The sequence below is a fragment of the Macrosteles quadrilineatus genome, unplaced genomic scaffold (genome assembly GCF_028750875.1).
Source record: "Macrosteles quadrilineatus isolate MER2022 unplaced genomic scaffold, UCM_ALF_1.0 Scaffold_9__3_contigs__length_116548681, whole genome shotgun sequence".
Taxonomy (NCBI): Eukaryota; Metazoa; Arthropoda; class Insecta; order Hemiptera; family Cicadellidae; genus Macrosteles; species Macrosteles quadrilineatus.
The window spans coordinates 89,577,751-89,597,001 of record NW_026542602.1 but is presented as its reverse complement, the minus strand read 5'-3'; the positions used below and the strand labels follow the sequence as shown (position 1 = coordinate 89,597,001).

General features: G+C 36.7%; 1 protein-coding gene across 3 annotated transcripts in view; it reads right to left on the bottom strand.

Moving 5' to 3' along the window:
* LOC129003222 (steroid receptor seven-up, isoforms B/C-like) overlaps positions 1 to 19,251 on the bottom strand; it is a 113,598-nt gene that overhangs the window by 62,477 nt on the left and 31,870 nt on the right. The window contains exons 3-4 of one of the 3 annotated variants that reach the window (XM_054431510.1): positions 12,912 to 12,956; positions 2,384 to 2,473 (exon numbers count right to left, since the gene is read on the bottom strand). The exons of 1 other annotated variant lie outside the window; for it this stretch is intronic. In XM_054431510.1, the coding sequence (XP_054287485.1) occupies positions 2,384 to 2,473; positions 12,912 to 12,956 (135 nt within the window). The remainder of the gene's footprint in view (positions 1 to 2,383; positions 2,474 to 12,911; positions 12,957 to 19,251) is intronic. One more of the 3 variants, XM_054431511.1, reaches the window with a different exon arrangement.

The window sequence follows — 19,251 nt, the reverse complement described above, 5'->3', positions numbered from 1 at the left end:
AAACACCCTCTGGGAGTGTTGTTCAGCTGCAGCTTCAGTTGGTAGAAAAGATAATATATTAACATTCATCTTATAAGCTGATTTAATACAACTCTTGAATCGCAGCTTATTCAGCTTGTTAGTGATATGGTTACCACCATACAAGGCCACCAAGAGTCTCTCCCCTGCCTCGGTAATTTCGTTTGTTGTTGAATAGGGATTAGAAAACCGGCAAAGATAGGTAGGACGTTATGTCTTATAACTGTCTTATGACTCGACGTCCGCTCTATTCCAACAAGGTAAAGTAAAGGCACTAAAGACAGTCAAGAAAATAAAGATGGCAAGGGAGGTGAAAATAGGAAAATAAAAACTATAGTTGTACATGTTAATTTAATAAATAGAAGCTCGTCTACAGCATTTCAGTCAACATCCCTGTCTATTTTCTGTATATAGTGAGTCCATTTATAATTATACTATCTATATAATGTACAGATATGGGGAAAATAGTATCTATACTGCAGTCCCAGCATATTAAACTATATTTTTAATCAACCCTATGATTTATAATAATAATTTGCAAATGGAAATTGTTTTGTTATTTTTTTATGCTATGGTTACCGACTATATACTTCGCTTACATTTTTTACCACTAAATGTGACCTAATGATACCATATATTTATAAAATTATCAATATTCATAAAATAGAGTTCGTTGGGTGTATAATCCAAAGATTTATAATGGTGTTTCCTACGTTTTCCAATAGGTAAAAGAAAATGATGAATCTTTAGCGCGCTCTAGCGTCAGTTTGGAACATTGTAGAAATAAAGTTATTATATGTATATTGTAGGGAATTTAGTGTACTTTAATTTAGTAAGTGGCAGTTATTGCAAAAAAATACTCCGATTGTGAGTTATACGCAAAAAAGTAAAACAAGTACATTATTTTATTAGTTTTTTGCGATTTCTGAAGTTAGCTCACCTCTGGCGAGGTGGCAAAGTTTAAAATCGGATTCAGCGCCAAAAAATACATAAGAAACCACTGAGAAAAAAACTTCGGGAATTTTTTCCTGAAAACATCATATTTTTTCCTCATATGCTTGGACTATAATTATTTATTGTATACTATCCCGGTTACGACCCTCGCTTACCAAATCCGACCATTACATAAGTGTTATTAAGTTGGCTAAAGGTTAAGTAACTTCTGCTAAGAAGATGTTACATAGCCTAGTTTTACCGAAGAGATTCCAATTAAATAATTCCTGTCATATCATTAACTCCTTTGTTATTGACGATCTAAACCTAAGTTAACTTCTTCCTGAAAAATTAAAAACGCCAGCGCTAAGCAACTAGTGACAAACGACCCAGAAAGCTACCAAAGCCATTAAAACTGAAAGGCATTCTAGGCACGTTCTTGCAAGTGATCATTAAAATTTGATATCTTCGCTTAACCGAAAGTTACAAGCATTGGACGTTCGCCAGTGAAAGCCGAGATGACTGATGCAGGAGGTCAATCATAAGTAAGCCTGAGGCCTAGGAGCATTTGCATCGGCAAGCAGGGTCATTGACAATAAATCCACCAGCCTTGACTATCTGCACTTGGCTGCAACTTGGACAACTTCATGGTGTTGTTATTGACACAGATAATCAAATACCAGCCAGTGACAACCGTTATCGGATTCCAACTGTATTCATTTTGATGTGTGTGCGCATAACTTATAAGGTGGCCTTTGAAGTTAGTGATGGGGGGCGGAGTTTGAATGGACATTTTTGTTGGCTTGTCTAAAAAAGGACTATGAGAGATATAGCTTTGAAAAATTCTGTAGTCGATTATGTATACCACGATAATGTTCTTTCTCCACTTTCCATGAAAATATCTAACAATAACTTAAGGTGTTGCCTAGTATAAACCCTATTAGCAACCGCAGTTTATCAACTCCCCGTGACGAACCGCGGCGTGCACATGGATTCACTTGATAAAGCAACAGTTTGTTAGATATTTGACCACTTGCCGTGATTCCTTAGTTGTATCATGGGACATAACGTTATAGTCGTTGATCAGTCGTGTTAGGATTTGTTTTTGTTATGCTAATACTGCTGAATTGTTCTTTATGAAAATGCCTAAAGGTTTGTTTGGAAACTAGTTTTTTGGCTATGGACTCTGGAAAATCTTTATTAGTCCACAAGTTTGGTTATAATTGCCCTCCAGTAGTGAAAAAGAAACAGTAGAGAATTAAGAGTACCAAGTACCAATCGTGAATCGGTTGACAGTTTACACCCCCACCCATCTTTGGTATTCAGAAAATCCGGCAACACGAAACCAATCCATGTGCACGACGGCACTCTAGGGAATCACGGGAAGTGGAAGCACTTAAGCTGCTAATGTTAGAGTTATTCTAGACAATACCTTCGTCAAGCTCGCCATTGGTGAGGGAGGAGAACTGACCGCCAGGGTACCAAGGAAGAGCCGCCGCAGGGACTCGCTCTCTCTGCACCGCTGCAACAAAACACACCTTCAGAACCTCAGGGACCGCAATTACGGGGACACTTTGGATCACTGCAATCTCCAACTCTGCAGCGGAGACAGCGAATGCAGATCCCCCGGCTGTCATCATGCGGGTAACGGTTGTCCAGCGTACTTTTGTTGTGTGATTATGTTTGTAATTTTGTCGGTCACGTTTTTCCACCCAGGTACAAAGGATTTGATGGTGCATCAATTGTGTAAGGGTATTTGAGCATGTAGATTAGCTCGACTAGATACTATTAGGTTGGTAAATTCTGACCCAGCAGCTGCTGTCCTTGATCATTGGGATCTTAAATCACCTCATTCGTACCTCGCTGTCTAAGCTGTGGTCAGGTTAGGTCTTATAAAGTAGATTGATCTTTGATTAGACAATAACCTGATGAATCTTACAACTTAAATTGGTGCATCTTTGAATGAAAATTAATTTTTAACGTAGTATGATGGGACTTCTTGACGTGAACGTAAAAATTCCCTTTTTGTCGGTTAGTGTTCACTCACATCTAATACAGTGCTTGTAATACATTTCAATGTCCTTCTAGATAACCTATCGTATATAGCCTATAACAACACAAGCTTAAAATTTCTTGAACTACCACCTAACTTGCTCCAGTTCTAAAATCAATGAGCAGAAGCATTTCAACGATGGTGAGGGTGGACGTTAGGATTAGAACCTCTCACAACGTAGAAGCGCGGGCTGGCGCGTAAACCGGAGAAATGGCGGGAGAAAGTCATGATCTAACGACGAGATCCTATCGTTCCTCGTTACTTCGCTTTTAACGAGAATCTACTCTATGCTTTCTGAATGCCGTATTAGGCGGCATTGAGTGTGCGAGTCTGCGCGACCGCGCGTGAACCTCGTTGGAATATGGTGACATTTGCGAAACATATGCTTCAACTGACAGTTTGTTTCTGCAAATTTTACTTCTTTAAATTAAAGTCCCATCGTGGAAAGTAGTTGGTTTTGAAAAAGGGATTGACAACTATGCGAAATTTTAAGAGACGAGTGGAAAACATTTTGGCTAGTTAAACACATAAATGCGTATACAGATTTCAATTTTGATCCAATGTTTGGGGATTTGAATGTGTCTTTAAGTGCACGATTAGAATAAGTAAAATATTTTGTGACCTATAAACTGTGAATACAAAATCAGACAAATCAGTAATACCACTGACTAAGAAAACTATTGATCATGAATAAGTTGTTCATGCCATAAAATGGCTGTAAAAATCCACAGAATATTTCAACCAAAGACTTCAAGCCATAATTGAATTAAATTCAAAATACACTTGGCATTAAAGGCCCGAAGTGCAACACAGACAGTATAACTTGTGCTCATCTAAACATTTGTTCCAAATTCTGGAAAGTATACAAAAACAAATAAATTACTAGGGAAATCATTTCCGATCAATCATCGTTAAACTATTGTTAAAATTCTTATTGTCATGAAATATCAACACAAAGTACCTAGCTACTCCAATTTGTATTGCAAACAAAAATATCGCACCAAAAACCAATCATTCTTATAACTCTGCTAAAACCAACTCATTACCATCCTAGGTAATCACCAAAAATGACTGATGGGCCACTCCCACGCCTGACGTCACCCAATTACATTTAAAAACACAAACGTGGGAGGTAGCCAACGTGAGAATTTCCCAATCGAGAGAAATGACGCCGCAGGGTTTATCTCAGCAGGGGGCTCCAGGGGGGGGGGTTGACCCACTCACCCGATAGTGACCTTCGTCTTTGCGGATCCGGTTTCCTTAGAGTCGCCCGAAGACATAACCCCGCTGACCACCGCCTGACCCCGCACCTTCCAATGGGTTTAATTGGTGAAAATCTCTCCTAAAACGTCACTTAATTTACTTTACAGCCCGCGAGCTCGTTGGATGACCCTCTAGCTGGCTACACCTGTGGAACAAGATGTCATCTTGAATAATATCGGCAATTTTCTTCACGCCGTGAGCGCTCGAGATTACTACGCCTGGATCGATGTAAATGCGCAGAGCTCTGTGATCACGGAAACGCTCGTGGACCGAAACCGTTTGCGATGCTGGTTTGTTAAGCAGCCACGGTTGAGGAAGACTACCTAGTGTGGAATCGCATTACAATATTTGACATCGCATTTGATAGGGATTTGTGTTACCTACAGACTTGGCTCTGACGATATAAAGGAATAGGTTACTAACCTGTTTACCTTCAACACCTAAAGAAAAAATACTTTTGACGGGTTCAACAGCTAGTATATTTCTGGAAGCATGCTACTCCTATATCACCAAGAACATGCCATCTTCTGATACAAAAAAGTACAATATCTGCTACCAGTGTCGAAATAATTAATTGTATTACATTGGAAAAAAACTGTTCCCTAGAAAAAAAGGATTCGTTGACTCGTACATGAAAATATGTCATATGACTGAATTAAAACACGTAGATAGCAAAAATAATTAAAACTGCTTACAATTTTAATAGACGGACCAACGGACGTAACATCTTTAGTCAGGTAGCTTCTCGGGCCACATAAATGCTTAACTGTCAAGTCTTACTTTAATTGTTAATATTAAGTAGGGTTTATCGAGATGTATTAACGATTTTCTCCATTTCGAATATCTTGTACGTTTTGTGCCTGAAGACGGAAACTAATCCAAATTCAGCTTCTCCTGGAAAGGTTACTTCCACAGTCTTCTATCAATTTATGAACAAACCATGGATTTTAGCTAAACAAAACTCCAACATTTGAAATAAACTTTGACCAGAACGTCACCGAGGTACACGGTGACAACCGATACACGTCAGGGAAAGGCCTTATTTGCCATCGCCGAGCCAGAGGTCAAGCGTTGCCACATAGAAGTGATCAAGGAACAATGGTTGCCGATCAATCAATCAATCAACCCTCACATAATGGGCTCAGCATGCAGCCTCCCGCTAAAATTGCTTGGCCGCTCGTTTGTTATCTTTTTAGTCGGTTCCCACTTTGCATCGCCGCGGCCCATTGTTAATTAATCGGCGATGCTGATTCCATCTTTGATAGATCGACGCCTTCACTTGGAATTGTCATTGTTGCTGCGATTGTCGGTTGATGACTTTAAGAGTTGTTTGGTCACATGGATAGAGACGATGAAAGTATGAAACAAACGTGATGGTTCAGAAGATTGAAGATCAGTGGTTGAATATTGTCCAACCATAAAGTATTTTTGTATTTTACCACTGTCACAATTACTTGATTTTTAAGAATAACATAATTGATAAAGCACAGCGTCATAGCGTCTACGTTCCCTGTTGAGTTAAAGGGGGATTCTTGAATCAACAATTAATTTCTTCTGTTGTACAAACTAGAGTAGTACTTTTGTTGTTTTGTGTTGAAATCAAAATAAGAACAATACCAGTGAAAACTACACGAATAACAATACAAACTTTTTTACGGATATATGAAAGTGATAAAAATATGGAAAACATATTTAACAGTAACAAATTATATAGATTGCTTTCTAAAGTAGTTAAAAATCTAAGATACTTAGTGGGTAGTTTTTTGGTAAGTCTACTAATATACCATATTTACGCCGAACGAAGTAAATTATGTTATTACAATTCTTGACCCAATATAACATTAGTGTCGTTGTAAGTTAATTTTCCTCCACTACTAGCTCAACTGATGCGGTCAGCTCAAATGGCCACTACAAAACATAACCAACAAAAGAAGTGGCTGGAATTGAAATCTCATGGAGAGCAGCAAATTACGAGTAAGCTGTGCAAAAAGAGGAGACACCGGGATTGAGTCAGGAAATGAGAGGCCGACATAATCACGAATCCGCTACGCTTTAATAGTTTTTGCGTATTTAACAAATGACTAGCCGGTGCCTCATCAGTGGCTGTATGTATATAAATGAGTATATAATAGTGGGCGACGACAATCATGACGGCAGCGAAGGTCAAATAGCTTCCGTGTAGCGCAGTCACCGTGGCACTGGCGTAGAGAACGCATGCGCAGATAGAGCGCAGCCGCAGACACAGCGCATGCGCAGACAGATGCAACCGTTGCAGACGACGCAACCTCTGGCCGCAACGGAGAAGAAAATTAATATAAAATGTCAACTAACATAGTTATACGCGGAATAAGCGTTTGATAATTATCAACTTAAAGTTGGGTTGAGTGGATTTATTGGTTAAACATCACCAACGTTAAAGGTTTGATTTGGGAAGTTTATAATCATAGTTGAAACAGTGATTAAAGTGCTCGTTTATAAATCAAAACGTCACCAATTTGATTCTGAGAAAAGTCAGTACCTCAATAAACATCCGATTTAATGTCTGTAACAAGGCTATTGTCTTATCAACTTTCATCACCCAGACAAGCGAGTTAAATAGCCTTAGTTGTGTTCAAATTTGATAAAAGTTATATCAGCTAATTTGTACATAAAATATACGATAGTAACAATGTATTTTACAAGGTTAATAAATTGTTATCACATCCTTCTTGACAAATTTTACGCATGTTATAATTTTGTGTCATATATTTGAAAAATCAATGTAGGCCTACACGTATGAACATAGAAACAATATTTTTTTAATATTTGGTTGGCTGCAATTCACTCGGCCTTACCAAAACATGACGTAAGCTTAGCAGGAGTACCAACTTGAAGTCGAGGTTGTGTGACAACTGTTCATCAAGGTTGGTATTACTGCATCACTATAATCATCTGTTTTTACTACCAATCATGCACGACAGTCTACGATGTAACCATTATAATCTGATGTATGGGCTAATATCGTTATCCTCAATGATTGGAGATAGGAAAATATAAATTGTTTAGATGTACAGGTTTCAAACGAGTATGGACTAAATATGAAAAGCATTGTAAAAAGTGAAACATAATTGTTGGGTCCTTGCCAATATACTATTCATATTGCTAAATTGAATCATCAGGTCCTTAGATAAGATCTAAAGTGTAACAATTATAATATCGCGAAGGACTTAAATATCATTTTGCAGCCAGAACATAAGAGATTTTTTCCACGCAACAAATGGAACGGGAGAACGACTATCTGGTTTCACTCATACTTCACCAAAGAAGTGTACTGTGGACAAAATGAGGTTTTATGTACGTCATCGAACAATACGACGATTTCCGCATCCATATTTTCTTTGTAGCATACCGCCTGTTTTAACCTGCCCACGATGTAGCTTCGCAAAAAAACAAAATCGGAAAATATGTTTATGTAACTTTTAGTAAAAACCTTAAAAGGATTGAATCAGACAATGTCCAAAAGTAAAAATATTTTGCCATAGGTTATGTTTGCAAACTGTATAGGTTTTCCAACAAATGGTTAGGTCATGTATTGCACTTGGTATTATAATATAAATAGTATTACATAAATTTGATTGAATTATTTTATCATATTTTATGGATGAAAAAAAAACTGTTCCAAGTGTTCAGGGTGTCATCCATTAGGTAAAACAAGATGGAAGAAAATCGAATTAACCTATCTGCCTCTTCATTATCAATCAAACATCTTTAAAAAATTATAATCCTAATCTACAACATTGACTTGCTTATCTCAATCAACTAAGATTCAGTTCCAGGGCCACAAAACCAATATCGCAGATTTAAACGGAATATTGCAGATTCTCTGATTGCACGGTAATCAGCAAGCAACTCTTTAACAGATTTCAACAAGTGATTGCTACCAAACGAGCAATCGCTCGCTTCCGTTGAGACTTCGCTTACTTTTAATTCCCTAAATCTATTAATCGGCTCCGCTTTCTCCTCAAACAACCTTCATGCTTCTAATTTGGCTAAACCCGCTGATTGAATCCAGCCTTGATGCATTAAAGAAATTGATGACATTAAGCCCTTGGTTTTTATTCTTCCTGTCGTTGAATTACGTTTACCACCGGCAATCATTCTTTTACGATGATTGCAGTAGATATTAAGATTTTAAATGCGTTTGCAAATCAATATAGCTTATGAATTTTAACCTCTTGAGATTAATTTAAATATTTAATATAATAATGGTAATTTTTTTTCTCAGAAAAATTTGTTTCAAGCAAAATGGTTGAAATTTTAGATGTACAATGTACTGATGCCAAATTATTGGTTTAATCTGACAGATATCACACAACAATAATTTACTTTGATTAACGACTTGATTTTTTTGTAATAAAGCACCAGTAGGAATTTTAAACTTACGCGTTAAAGTAATAATTTTGGCTCCGAAATGTTAATGTATTAATCCAATAAGCGAAAAAGCTGTCACAGTTACGTAGCTAAAGCATGACAAAACCAAAATAAGTAAAATAGTATTATTGCCCAACTTAAAACTCTTAACACACTTAGAAATACTATAAATGCAAACAAAGGTGTATAATAAACGATCAGCACTCACAAGGGCAAGAAAACCGATGACAAACACATGATAAATTCTGAATCAGCTGATTAATAAAGGACCTGCTGATTTAATAATAGACCAGCTGTTGAGCCAATCAGGTGATTAGATGATCAAACGTTCTAGCCCGCCCCTCTAATCTGGCCCTATAGCGAAGACGGGTATCTTCGAGTGATGCTCACTTTGGTTTTTACTACAGTATTAACTTACTAAATGATATAAATATTTGAAAACGTTTATAATTTCTAACGCTAAGCTGTTGTGTAAAAATAGGTCACTGAGAGTAAAACTATAATTACGAATAGAGAGGGTTGAAACCACTTAAGAAATATTAATTTGTGTTATTACTCCTATATTACTATTAATTAACAATTTTCAATCCACACAGTCCATTTATCTGTAGATTAAAAAAGCGTTTTACATACAATTATTACCACACTATCACTTGAACATTACACTGAAATCAGAAGATTGGATTTAACATTTCAAACACAACCGCATCGAAATGTGATGAATCGCAGTTTAAAAAGTAAAATTAACTTATGTAATTATGTAAATTGTTTATAGGGGGAGCCTTTGGATTGACCGTATGAAGAACCAAAAAACCGTAAAAATAATGTGTATACAAAAAAGGTTTAAAATACCTGCATACGATAATGTATGCTCGACTATTATGATATCCAAGAATCAGTCACTATGTTATAGTATTCAAACCATGTCTTAAGGACATTAACAAGAAAATCGCACTAAGGAAGTTACTAAATAAAACAAAACCCTCATATTTGCATGTAATCTACAGTATTTACCGGCTGTGAGGACAATACAATTCAAAACTAAAGAGAAAGTCTTAAACTAAATTAAACTTCAAAAATGTTAGCTCTACAATACTTAAAAGCTTAATAGAACACAAAAAAATTACAAACAAACAAGAGAAGTGTTGTGATTTACTGGTTAATTCTCAACTTAACAAATAGCTCCAGATTTCGCGGCATGCAAAGTGGGCAAACGAGAGCGGCGCTCATTTGGAAAATGCGCACGCGCCATTCGCCTCTGACCAGTAAAGTTTTATGGGGCAGGTTATTGTGAAGCTATCTGGAGAACTACATGACTCTGCACTCCTCTCCACTCGTGGCTATTTGTCTTGGATGCTTACACGGTTTAAGTTTTACATCTGCTGTTCACGAAATGTATCAACAACACTTGGCGTCCCTCAGGGTTCCATACTGGCACCCCTTTTCTTTATCGTACGATATGCCTCCGTATAATATATCTGGGTAGAGTGGGCATAGTGCTCACCTATCAATCTAAAGTAGCCAAGACGATCCTGAGAAGAATAGTAAGCTTAATAAATAATCCTGATTAAAGAACCAGCTATTTTTTATAAGTAAAAACTATGTTTGCATGCAACACTCATTCTTTTTACTCATCTTCACATTAAAATATTCACTCAGTTGTGTCGGCGTCGTCATTCACAGAATTTCTCAAGCAGAGGACTTAGTGTCCCTCAGGGGTTCACACTGGGACCTCTTCTCTTTATCGTACCGCGATATGCCTCCGTATTAAATATCTTCCCATTGTTCCACTGACTTATTCTAGAGAGCGACTACGAGTTTTGTACCCGGGGTATATTACCTTACATGCCGTCCCTGAAATGGAAACACATTCGTGTTTTGTAGAACTTACAAGCCATTAAGTTGGTCCGGCTGACGTGTATATTGTGCGACTATTTCGGCATTTCTCGAATTGGGGAGAAATCCGGCATATACGGGACCGGTTGTGTCTTAAATTGTCGTAAAGATTTTATTATCACATGATGTCATAATGATATGAGGTGAAATGGTTGTCTCATGGCTATAACACAGACATATCTGACAGACTTGTGACTGCACAATTGTAAAAATTAAATTGTATAACCCGCTTATTTAGGAATATGAAATGGTTGTTTGGACTTTTCCATGAAAATGAATTGTTCTTGATATGAATAAACCTAGATAATATGTCTTGTTTTGTCACAGTGGTGTATTTGTTAGATTACCTTTGCGTTCACCCAATTAAATTAAATGTATAAAATATTTTATAAAAATACTTAAAAGGTATAGTTAGTTTCGATAAGACAAGTCAATAACTTCTGGAGAGATAAAACATTTGTGAAACATCCAGACAGACGGCTATATATAAAAGAAGTAATTTAGTCGAATACGACATTTAAATATCAATTTGTTTACTTCCTTCAGAAACCATATTGGTGTTTATTTTATAAAGTTCCTTTGATTATAGAGTGTCTGAAGTAGAACTATGTATCCAACTCGAAATTAAAATATTCTTTATCCTGACCCACATGAAAACAATACCTTGAATTACAAGATCTTGGGGAAATCAGCTGATTTGGGTGCAGGTTTTCGGATTATGATCCTCCGCTCGGCCACAAGCACGAGCTTTCCGCGGTCAGTACGGAATACGCAACAGCTGATTATAATTTGGCGGCAGAGGTTGTGATTGGTGCCGAGTTCTCACGTCAGCTAGCCAGCGTAATTGGGTTGGGCGGTCCGTAATTATAGGTAAGGTAAGGTAACTGGGGGTCGTTGTTGTACCGTACCGTCTTCGCGGTAATGCGCTCTCCAGCAAACTACGACACAGGCTAGAGAAGTAAATCTACCTGAACAGGGTTAACTGGAGAAAGTTTACATATCCACTGAGACGACCTGAGAATTTAAATACTATTGGAAGTGTAGACCATATTTATTGATCGTTTATCATTTCATTAGGATGGCGACGCAATAGTGTGCATTTTAAGCTAAATACAAGAGAAGAACTAAATTAAATAAAAGTCAATTACAGTTATAAAAAAATCTTGTAATGAACATAAGTTAGCTCCCTCACTGCGAAAATCCATGCCTCGCTTACTGGTTGCCTTTTTGGTCAGAGTTCTATAAATTTAAATAACCAATAATCAGTGTGAATCATTCGCTTTATACAAGCAATTAGGGAGTAGGAAGCGCTCCGAGTGTCTGTAACGGACGGCTGGAGATAAGGTTTATTAAATAGCTTCATCGTCAAGCGACTGCAACTGAGCGATAAGAGGCGCAAGCATGGCCAACTGGGGCATAACGACATTAGCATAAGATGTGGCTACTACTGCGTGCTTCTCAAACAGTTGGCTGGAACTAAGAACATCAGCATGATCTCAGACATGCTTATGTTCTTAAGCAACTGAGCGATAAGAGGCGCAAGCATTGCCAACTGGGGCATAACAACATTAGCATAAGATGTGGCTACTACTGCGTGCTTCTCAAGCAGTTGGCTGGAACTAAGAACATCAGAATGATCTCAGACATACTGATGTTCTTAAGCAACTGAGCGATAAGAGACGCAAGCATGGCAACTGGGCATAAAAGCATCAGCATAATATGTGGCTACTACTGCGTGCTTCTCAAACAGTTGGCTGGAACGAAGACCATCAGCATGATCTCAGACATGCTGATGTTCTTAAGCAACTTAGCGATAAGAGATGAAATTATGGTCAACTGGAGCCTAATAGCATTAGCATGAATTGTGGATAATACTGTGTGCTTCTCAAACAGTTCGCTGTTGGCATGCTAATGTTCGCAACTAAGCCATAAGAGGCGCAAGCATGGCCAACTGGGGCATAACTGCAATAGCATAAGTTGTGGCTACTACTGTTTACAACCAAAACAGTTGGTTGGTGGGTAGTTACTGATTATCCTAAATAAAATACGATACAAGAGACATAATCATTTCTCACAAATAGTTATCTGTAAATTTGCAATTATATCAGAATAAATAGAGGGTACGTATTTTTTTTACTATTTATTGTAGGTTAGCAATTCATGACAAAAAGCGATTTTCTCAAAAGTCATTTGAGTATGTGGAAACCTACCATATAAATTGTCACAGCTATGACACATATGGATACACAGTTCTCAAAACCAATGGCAGTTTGGGGAAATCTTATGCTCGAAAGTTAAATTTTATTTCTACCACGATCCTAGTAAATATAGCGCTTACTTTGCATGGAAGGACGGTCAAAAGAGAAGGAGGACCGGCCAGACTCTGAAACAGAGCCACGACTTCTGTAATGTATATAAAATATTGTCACCACAATCACAACACAGTACCTAGTGTAGTCGTCAATCCCGTGAAACTAATTACAATAATTGATAATCGTATGGCTTTTAGAAGAGAGAGTTCAGTAAGGAGAATGTTTCCTTTTCATCTTAGAGACCAAACCGAGTTTGTTTTTGTAGGTGGTTGAGCTTTAGATGGGCTTTGAACCACTGGGTCATTGTATTATAACACGTCATTGGTGAATAACGAGATTTGAACCCAGGAGCTCAGTACAGAAGTCTCGCTCTGTATATACTTTACTAGCCGCGATTCTCAGTGAAACTATTTGGCCATCTGTTTTGGAATTTACATCATCTTTAACATTTTGATTCTATATTGAATTCTATATTTGTAATAATATGAAAATGAGTGAGATAATATTTTAAATGGTAACGCAGTGGACGCAGAATTCAGATTGCATTGCTTGATGACACGAAATAGGCACTTTTCCCTACAGGCTCAGATAGTGAAATATAACCCCATTAGGAAACTTAAAATTTTTTATCGTTTAAACACGTAAATTCAACTAACCAATGGAATGTTTATCCTGTTTGAAAGAAATCAAACGGAGTTCCAAATGACTGCGTCAATGTAAAAATTATTGGACATGAAGCCGTTACCATCCCACGACACCGACAGCCAAAGTATCCGAGGATAGCACACGCTCAGTAGCCCAGGATCCCAACTAACCTCGAGGGGACCTTGACAATGATGAGTCTGTAGTCAAGGGTACGTCTCAGCTACTGCACAATTGTTTATATCAACGAGAATAAACATCTTATAATAGTAAAACACCCCCGGCTAATCTCCATGGTAAATCTATTATATCCCACTCAATCCAACAGTTTACGATTTGTATACAACTCTTTATCATTTGAGTCCCACATAATGGCATTGTTTACTATTTATAACATACACGTCACCATATATGTGTCAGTTACCTCAGAGTTTCCTGTTACATTTCACATCATCCCACGATTTTCTATTTATATCCCACAGTTTACCATTGTATTTATCCAGCAGTCTACCCAAAATAAACTTTCCTATATGGACCCGCGCTTCAGTCAAACCACTCGTTCAAGTCTCTCGCATCAAACAATAAGAAAATTGACTATAGTTCTGTTAACAGTCTGTTATACCAGTTGTATATCTGTTTTAACATTTAGATATTTTATAAATATTATCAACATTATTCTGTACTTTCCTGTTGAAAGGAAAATTCATTATTATCGATGATTTTTCGATATATCGATATTTTTGTTTTCCGATCCATTACAAATTGACAACTGATCTTGTTTAGGCTAAAATAGACTATTACATGGATTAGGAAATGAAACTTTTCTAAGCTAACCTAACATAACCAACCAAACTTGTTGTATTATTTTAAAATTCCTTTTGATAACAGAAAAGGCAAGTTAAACACGGGATCTTTTAATGATACACAGCAAGTTTGGTTAATTATGTTAGGTTATGTTTTTAGAACAGTTTCATTTTATTATTGTTTGTTAATACTGAACAATATTTAGCGTAGTTGTCAGCTGATATGTTTCAATTTGTTAATATCGATATATCGAGAAAAAAATTATCGATAATAATGAATGTTCCCTTTAACAGGAAAGTACCCATTATTCTTGTAAAGATTGGAATAATAAAGTGTTTTCCTAAGGGCAGTATCATTTACAGTTTTAACATAGGAAAATATATGCATACATTTACCAGCAGTTACTTTGTAATAAAAACTAAAAATATGATCACAGTACTAATCTTCCAGTAGTCTACGCACTAATAATGGAATACAACAGTCGAAATACAGTACAGAATTTACTTTTGAATACGTATGAATTGTTTTATTCAACTATTTTTTTTAAATTTTCTCTAGGCTAACATATATTTTGAATTTATGTGATGGTAAACAAACTTTAATCACGCCCAGACATAAACTCCATTATCTCTTCAATTCTAACTAACTAGCTGGCATAAAATCGGTCCGGTTTTAAGAAAGATTTATCAATTATATCAATAAAGGATCAGGAAGCTTCGACAACAGCTTCACTATTAATAGACCCTCTAGGTGCTGAAAACATCGTTTAACAATCCCCAGCCTTGGGTCTGACCTTACCTTCGCCCCAAGTTCAACCTCGGTTCGGACCACATACCTCAGGCCTCACTAGACCATCAACCAACTACAGCGGAGGTCGCAGAAATTGAGACATTAGATCATTAGGGTGTCGTTGTAATTTAGGAGGAAGTAGGCGGAAGTTTCTCTTCATTTTTTGGAGGTAAATACAACAGTAGTTTGAAATACTTATGCTGAAACGGTTTCTGTTTTAGCTTGAGAGTGGGTGTGTCGTTTAGGAATGAGTTGAAGTTCTTCTTTTCCTTATTTTTTAGGATTCACCTTAATATATAAGCTATTGCATCGTTTAAAGGCAGATTTGTAATTACAGTATTATACTTTATGTGTGTAGAACATTTTCTACTTTATTATAGTATTATTATTATTGCTCCTTATTATTCCTCCTCATACATAGTTATAAAAATAGGAAAACATTGTTTATTTTTTCTTCAAGGCAGGATTATAATGTGGGAAGAAATATTATGTGGCTTGTTTTTAGCCCCTTAAGTTTATAAATCGATGGCCAAAATACTATACCTAAGAGGGTTTTCAGCTTGAAGGCAAGTTCGTAATTTGGGAAGAACCAATGAGTAGAAGTTCTTCCATTTTCATATAGGGCTTTTAAGCTTTACATTAATGGAAAAACTGTAATTAGCAGTGCAGTATTTATTTTACCTTGAAGACGTATTATTAATTTGGAAAATACTAATGTACAACGATTCACTTTTCTCTTTCGTTTCAAAAACTTTGCGTAAACCAGAGATACATCACTTTGCTCTCATACACACTTGGTTACAACAAAGCTTTGCTTGAGTGCAGGTATTTAATTTAGGATCAGTTAACTTAGAACTTCAGAACTTAATTTCTGAAAATTCTGCTTCGTTGTTATAAAAAATGTGCAGGGTTTTACGTTATCACATTATCGAAACAATGATTTACTTAGTACTCGTATGTTAATGCTAAAAATAAATATAAAAATAGATACAGGTAGTAGAATGGAGTGAGTTTACCTATCTATCTTACTAGTACCAGCTTTTTATTTGCTCAAGACCATTATAGCCTGATAATATAGTTTCTTCAAATAAGGCATGTGTACAACAATCAAGCAGTAAACACCATACAGATCCAGAAGGTCGCAAGACCCCATTAAGTGGGTTGGCATATGGACCACGTTTAGTGAATGGCACATTAGCTGCCCATACGCCATCCGCTATACGCTGGATGAATACGCGATTTGTATACGCACTTATCTCTGGAGAAAGCAAGCTTGGCAACCAGTTGTCCAGTCTCCATTAATTTACTTTTCAAAGTGATGTATCGTCTGTGAGATTATTCATGGGATGTTTTCTCCTTAAGACAGTGTAGTAATGAGGAATCTGCAATGAGGTGTGTTATTGATTTATCCGATTTCATGATTAAACAACAGTTGAACACGATTGAACCTGTTGGTACTGGTCCTTTACGATTTTTTTTTTAAATTCACTTTGTATCCAACAAGGAATCGATACGAGAATTTACTCATCATTGTCTCGAGGATGGATTTTTGGCAATATAAATAGGTACATATCTTAATACATAGTACCTTTAGGTAAATACACGTAATCAATACTAAATTTACCCTTGGGCTCAAGACTAATTTTAGAATTGATGACGTAAGGTATGTAAACCTATGTATATTGTCGATACGAGAAGCTTTCCTGCTAAATTCTATCATCAATCAAATCTCTAATTTAAAAGGGTAGTATATTTTATGAAAGGTACAATAACTATAAGGTCATTATATGACGATAAAACTTCATAATCATAATGATTCAGTTTTTACTCTTGTGCTTTACCTTTGAAAAAGATTTTCACCAAAGATTTATTTGTAAACTATCTCTTGCCCTGTAGTATTGCAGCAAAAGAGCAAATGTTGGTGAGTAGTTATAGTGCTTGCTCAAAAATTAGAGGAAGCTAGTTCGATCCTAAAAAGACCATAGGATTTTGATGATTAAAAACTGGACACAGCTGTCCTCTGATCATAAAGCCTCTTGTAAATTTTCCAAGGGAAGAAAACCACTTAATAAGCCGCGTTTATCCCGGGTTCCACAACATCTTAGCGTTTTTCTGATAACTCTGGTGCAAACAAGGCTTAACAGGTCAACGAGTGCTATGAAAAACTGTACAACTTCTTGAAAAGAACAACGTTCTGATGAAAATACTGAATAGCCAGTAACAAAGAACAACTACTCAAGGCATATTACTCTATTGTACAGTTCTGTCCTATTTCTCCATTAATTTTTGGTAGACCCGATCTTATTTGCCATTTGCAATTTTGAAACAATAATAACAAACAATGTTTAAAATCTAAACCCTGAGACAGACATTTTATTTATCCTCTCAAACGTCACCTGACATACAGTTAATACCAAAAGCATACTTTAGATTTTCCAGCTTCAAATTCAATAATTCTACACTCACTTATCAAGTTAGTAGGTTAACTTTTGGGATAACAAGGTGTGAATGAATTGTATGTATAGGTTTAGGAAGTCAACAGGTGGATATGATTTGACCTTGGCCATCCACCGCCCACAAGCCCTGGGCACTCGTGACCCCTGTACTATTCGTCCTACAAACATGGCGACCCCGCTACTGCCGTCGTGACCTCTCCATTACCCGTTCTCAAAACATCGGGTCGCTGGAACTGTACCGTGGTCCAGTCCAGCATTCCTTCTGTCATCCCCACCTCTGACCTTCGTACCGCGTGTAATTGGATGTAATACGTTTTGTGCTTGTACCTGAGTAAAGAACAGACTTGTGAGGGTTTAGAGAAGAAGAAGATAACAAGCGAAGTGATAATCGTTAATTATTTTGATACAAGAACATTTCGAGATATATTTTACAGGAGATGGTCAATGTACCGAACTAGCTAACCTCAAAAAGCTAATGTCAAAAAACTGTCGGGTGTTTAGTCAAGAACCTAGTTTCGGAAGACAGTGTTGTGATGGGTGTCAATAATTTGTATTCATCAATGCTACAATAGATTTTATAAGATACATCCGACCTATTATCCAACCTAAAAATGGAATGATGATGAGGTTTGTAAGTGTATAGCCAAGTTGGTGCAATACTTTTTCAATATCTGTTTATGAGGGTTGATCAGTGTACTAACTAACCTAAAAAAAAAAAAAACTTAAATGATAATGAGGTTTGTAATTAGAATCAAAGAGGTACGCGGGTGACACAGTGATGTGAATGTAGATACAGCGGAACCTCGATAAGAAGACCCTTGATAACAAGTGTCATTTTAAAATCCCCTTGAATTTATTTAACTCCAAATCACATGTTATCAACAGAATGTTGATTTGAGAATTTCAGAAAATGTTTAAAAGACTACCAATGTTTAACCTCAAAATGTACTAATAATAGTTTGAAATGTACTAACCTCAAAATTCTCGAGAACTTCAAGAGTTATTTACGGGAGATGACAATATTGTAGATTACCCAAAAATGTAATTATTCACCAGGCGTTTTTATGTGTTTAGCAAATAATCTAAGCTGAAGGTAATTGCAAGTAGATAAGTAGTTTTTTGAGTAGACTCAGTGAGTCAAAATCATCCCCCTACATTTTATCCTTGATAATAGAACTAAGACAGACACATAAAGCCAATTTAGATCAACCTGAAGGATACTGTAAACATTCAATTAAAAAAAAATCAAAACAATACAAACCCCCCAGTATTGCTCCAAAATTAAACTTTACACAATATCCGCTCTACGTCGCAACGTACCACAACCATAACTCCGAGTATTAATATTCAAGTATATTGATAGGACCTATAAAATTTAAATTTCACTAACGAACGACTAGGAAGTTCAGAAAGAGTTCTATAACTCTCGGGATCGACTCAGGGCCGGTGAAAGTTAACGGAGTTTAGGACCTGCGTTATAACTGCGCGTGCGCAAATTAGTGCGTCGTTGGAGTTAATGCGCGCGATACATATCTTACACGGCACCGGTCGACATTACATTCGATCATAGGCGGAATGTGGATCACCTTCGGGTTAGAATCCTGCCAAATCCTTGCCGCAAGGTCCCAGGACAATAGGTCAACCGACGGGTCCTTCGGAACTCGTATTGTTATGA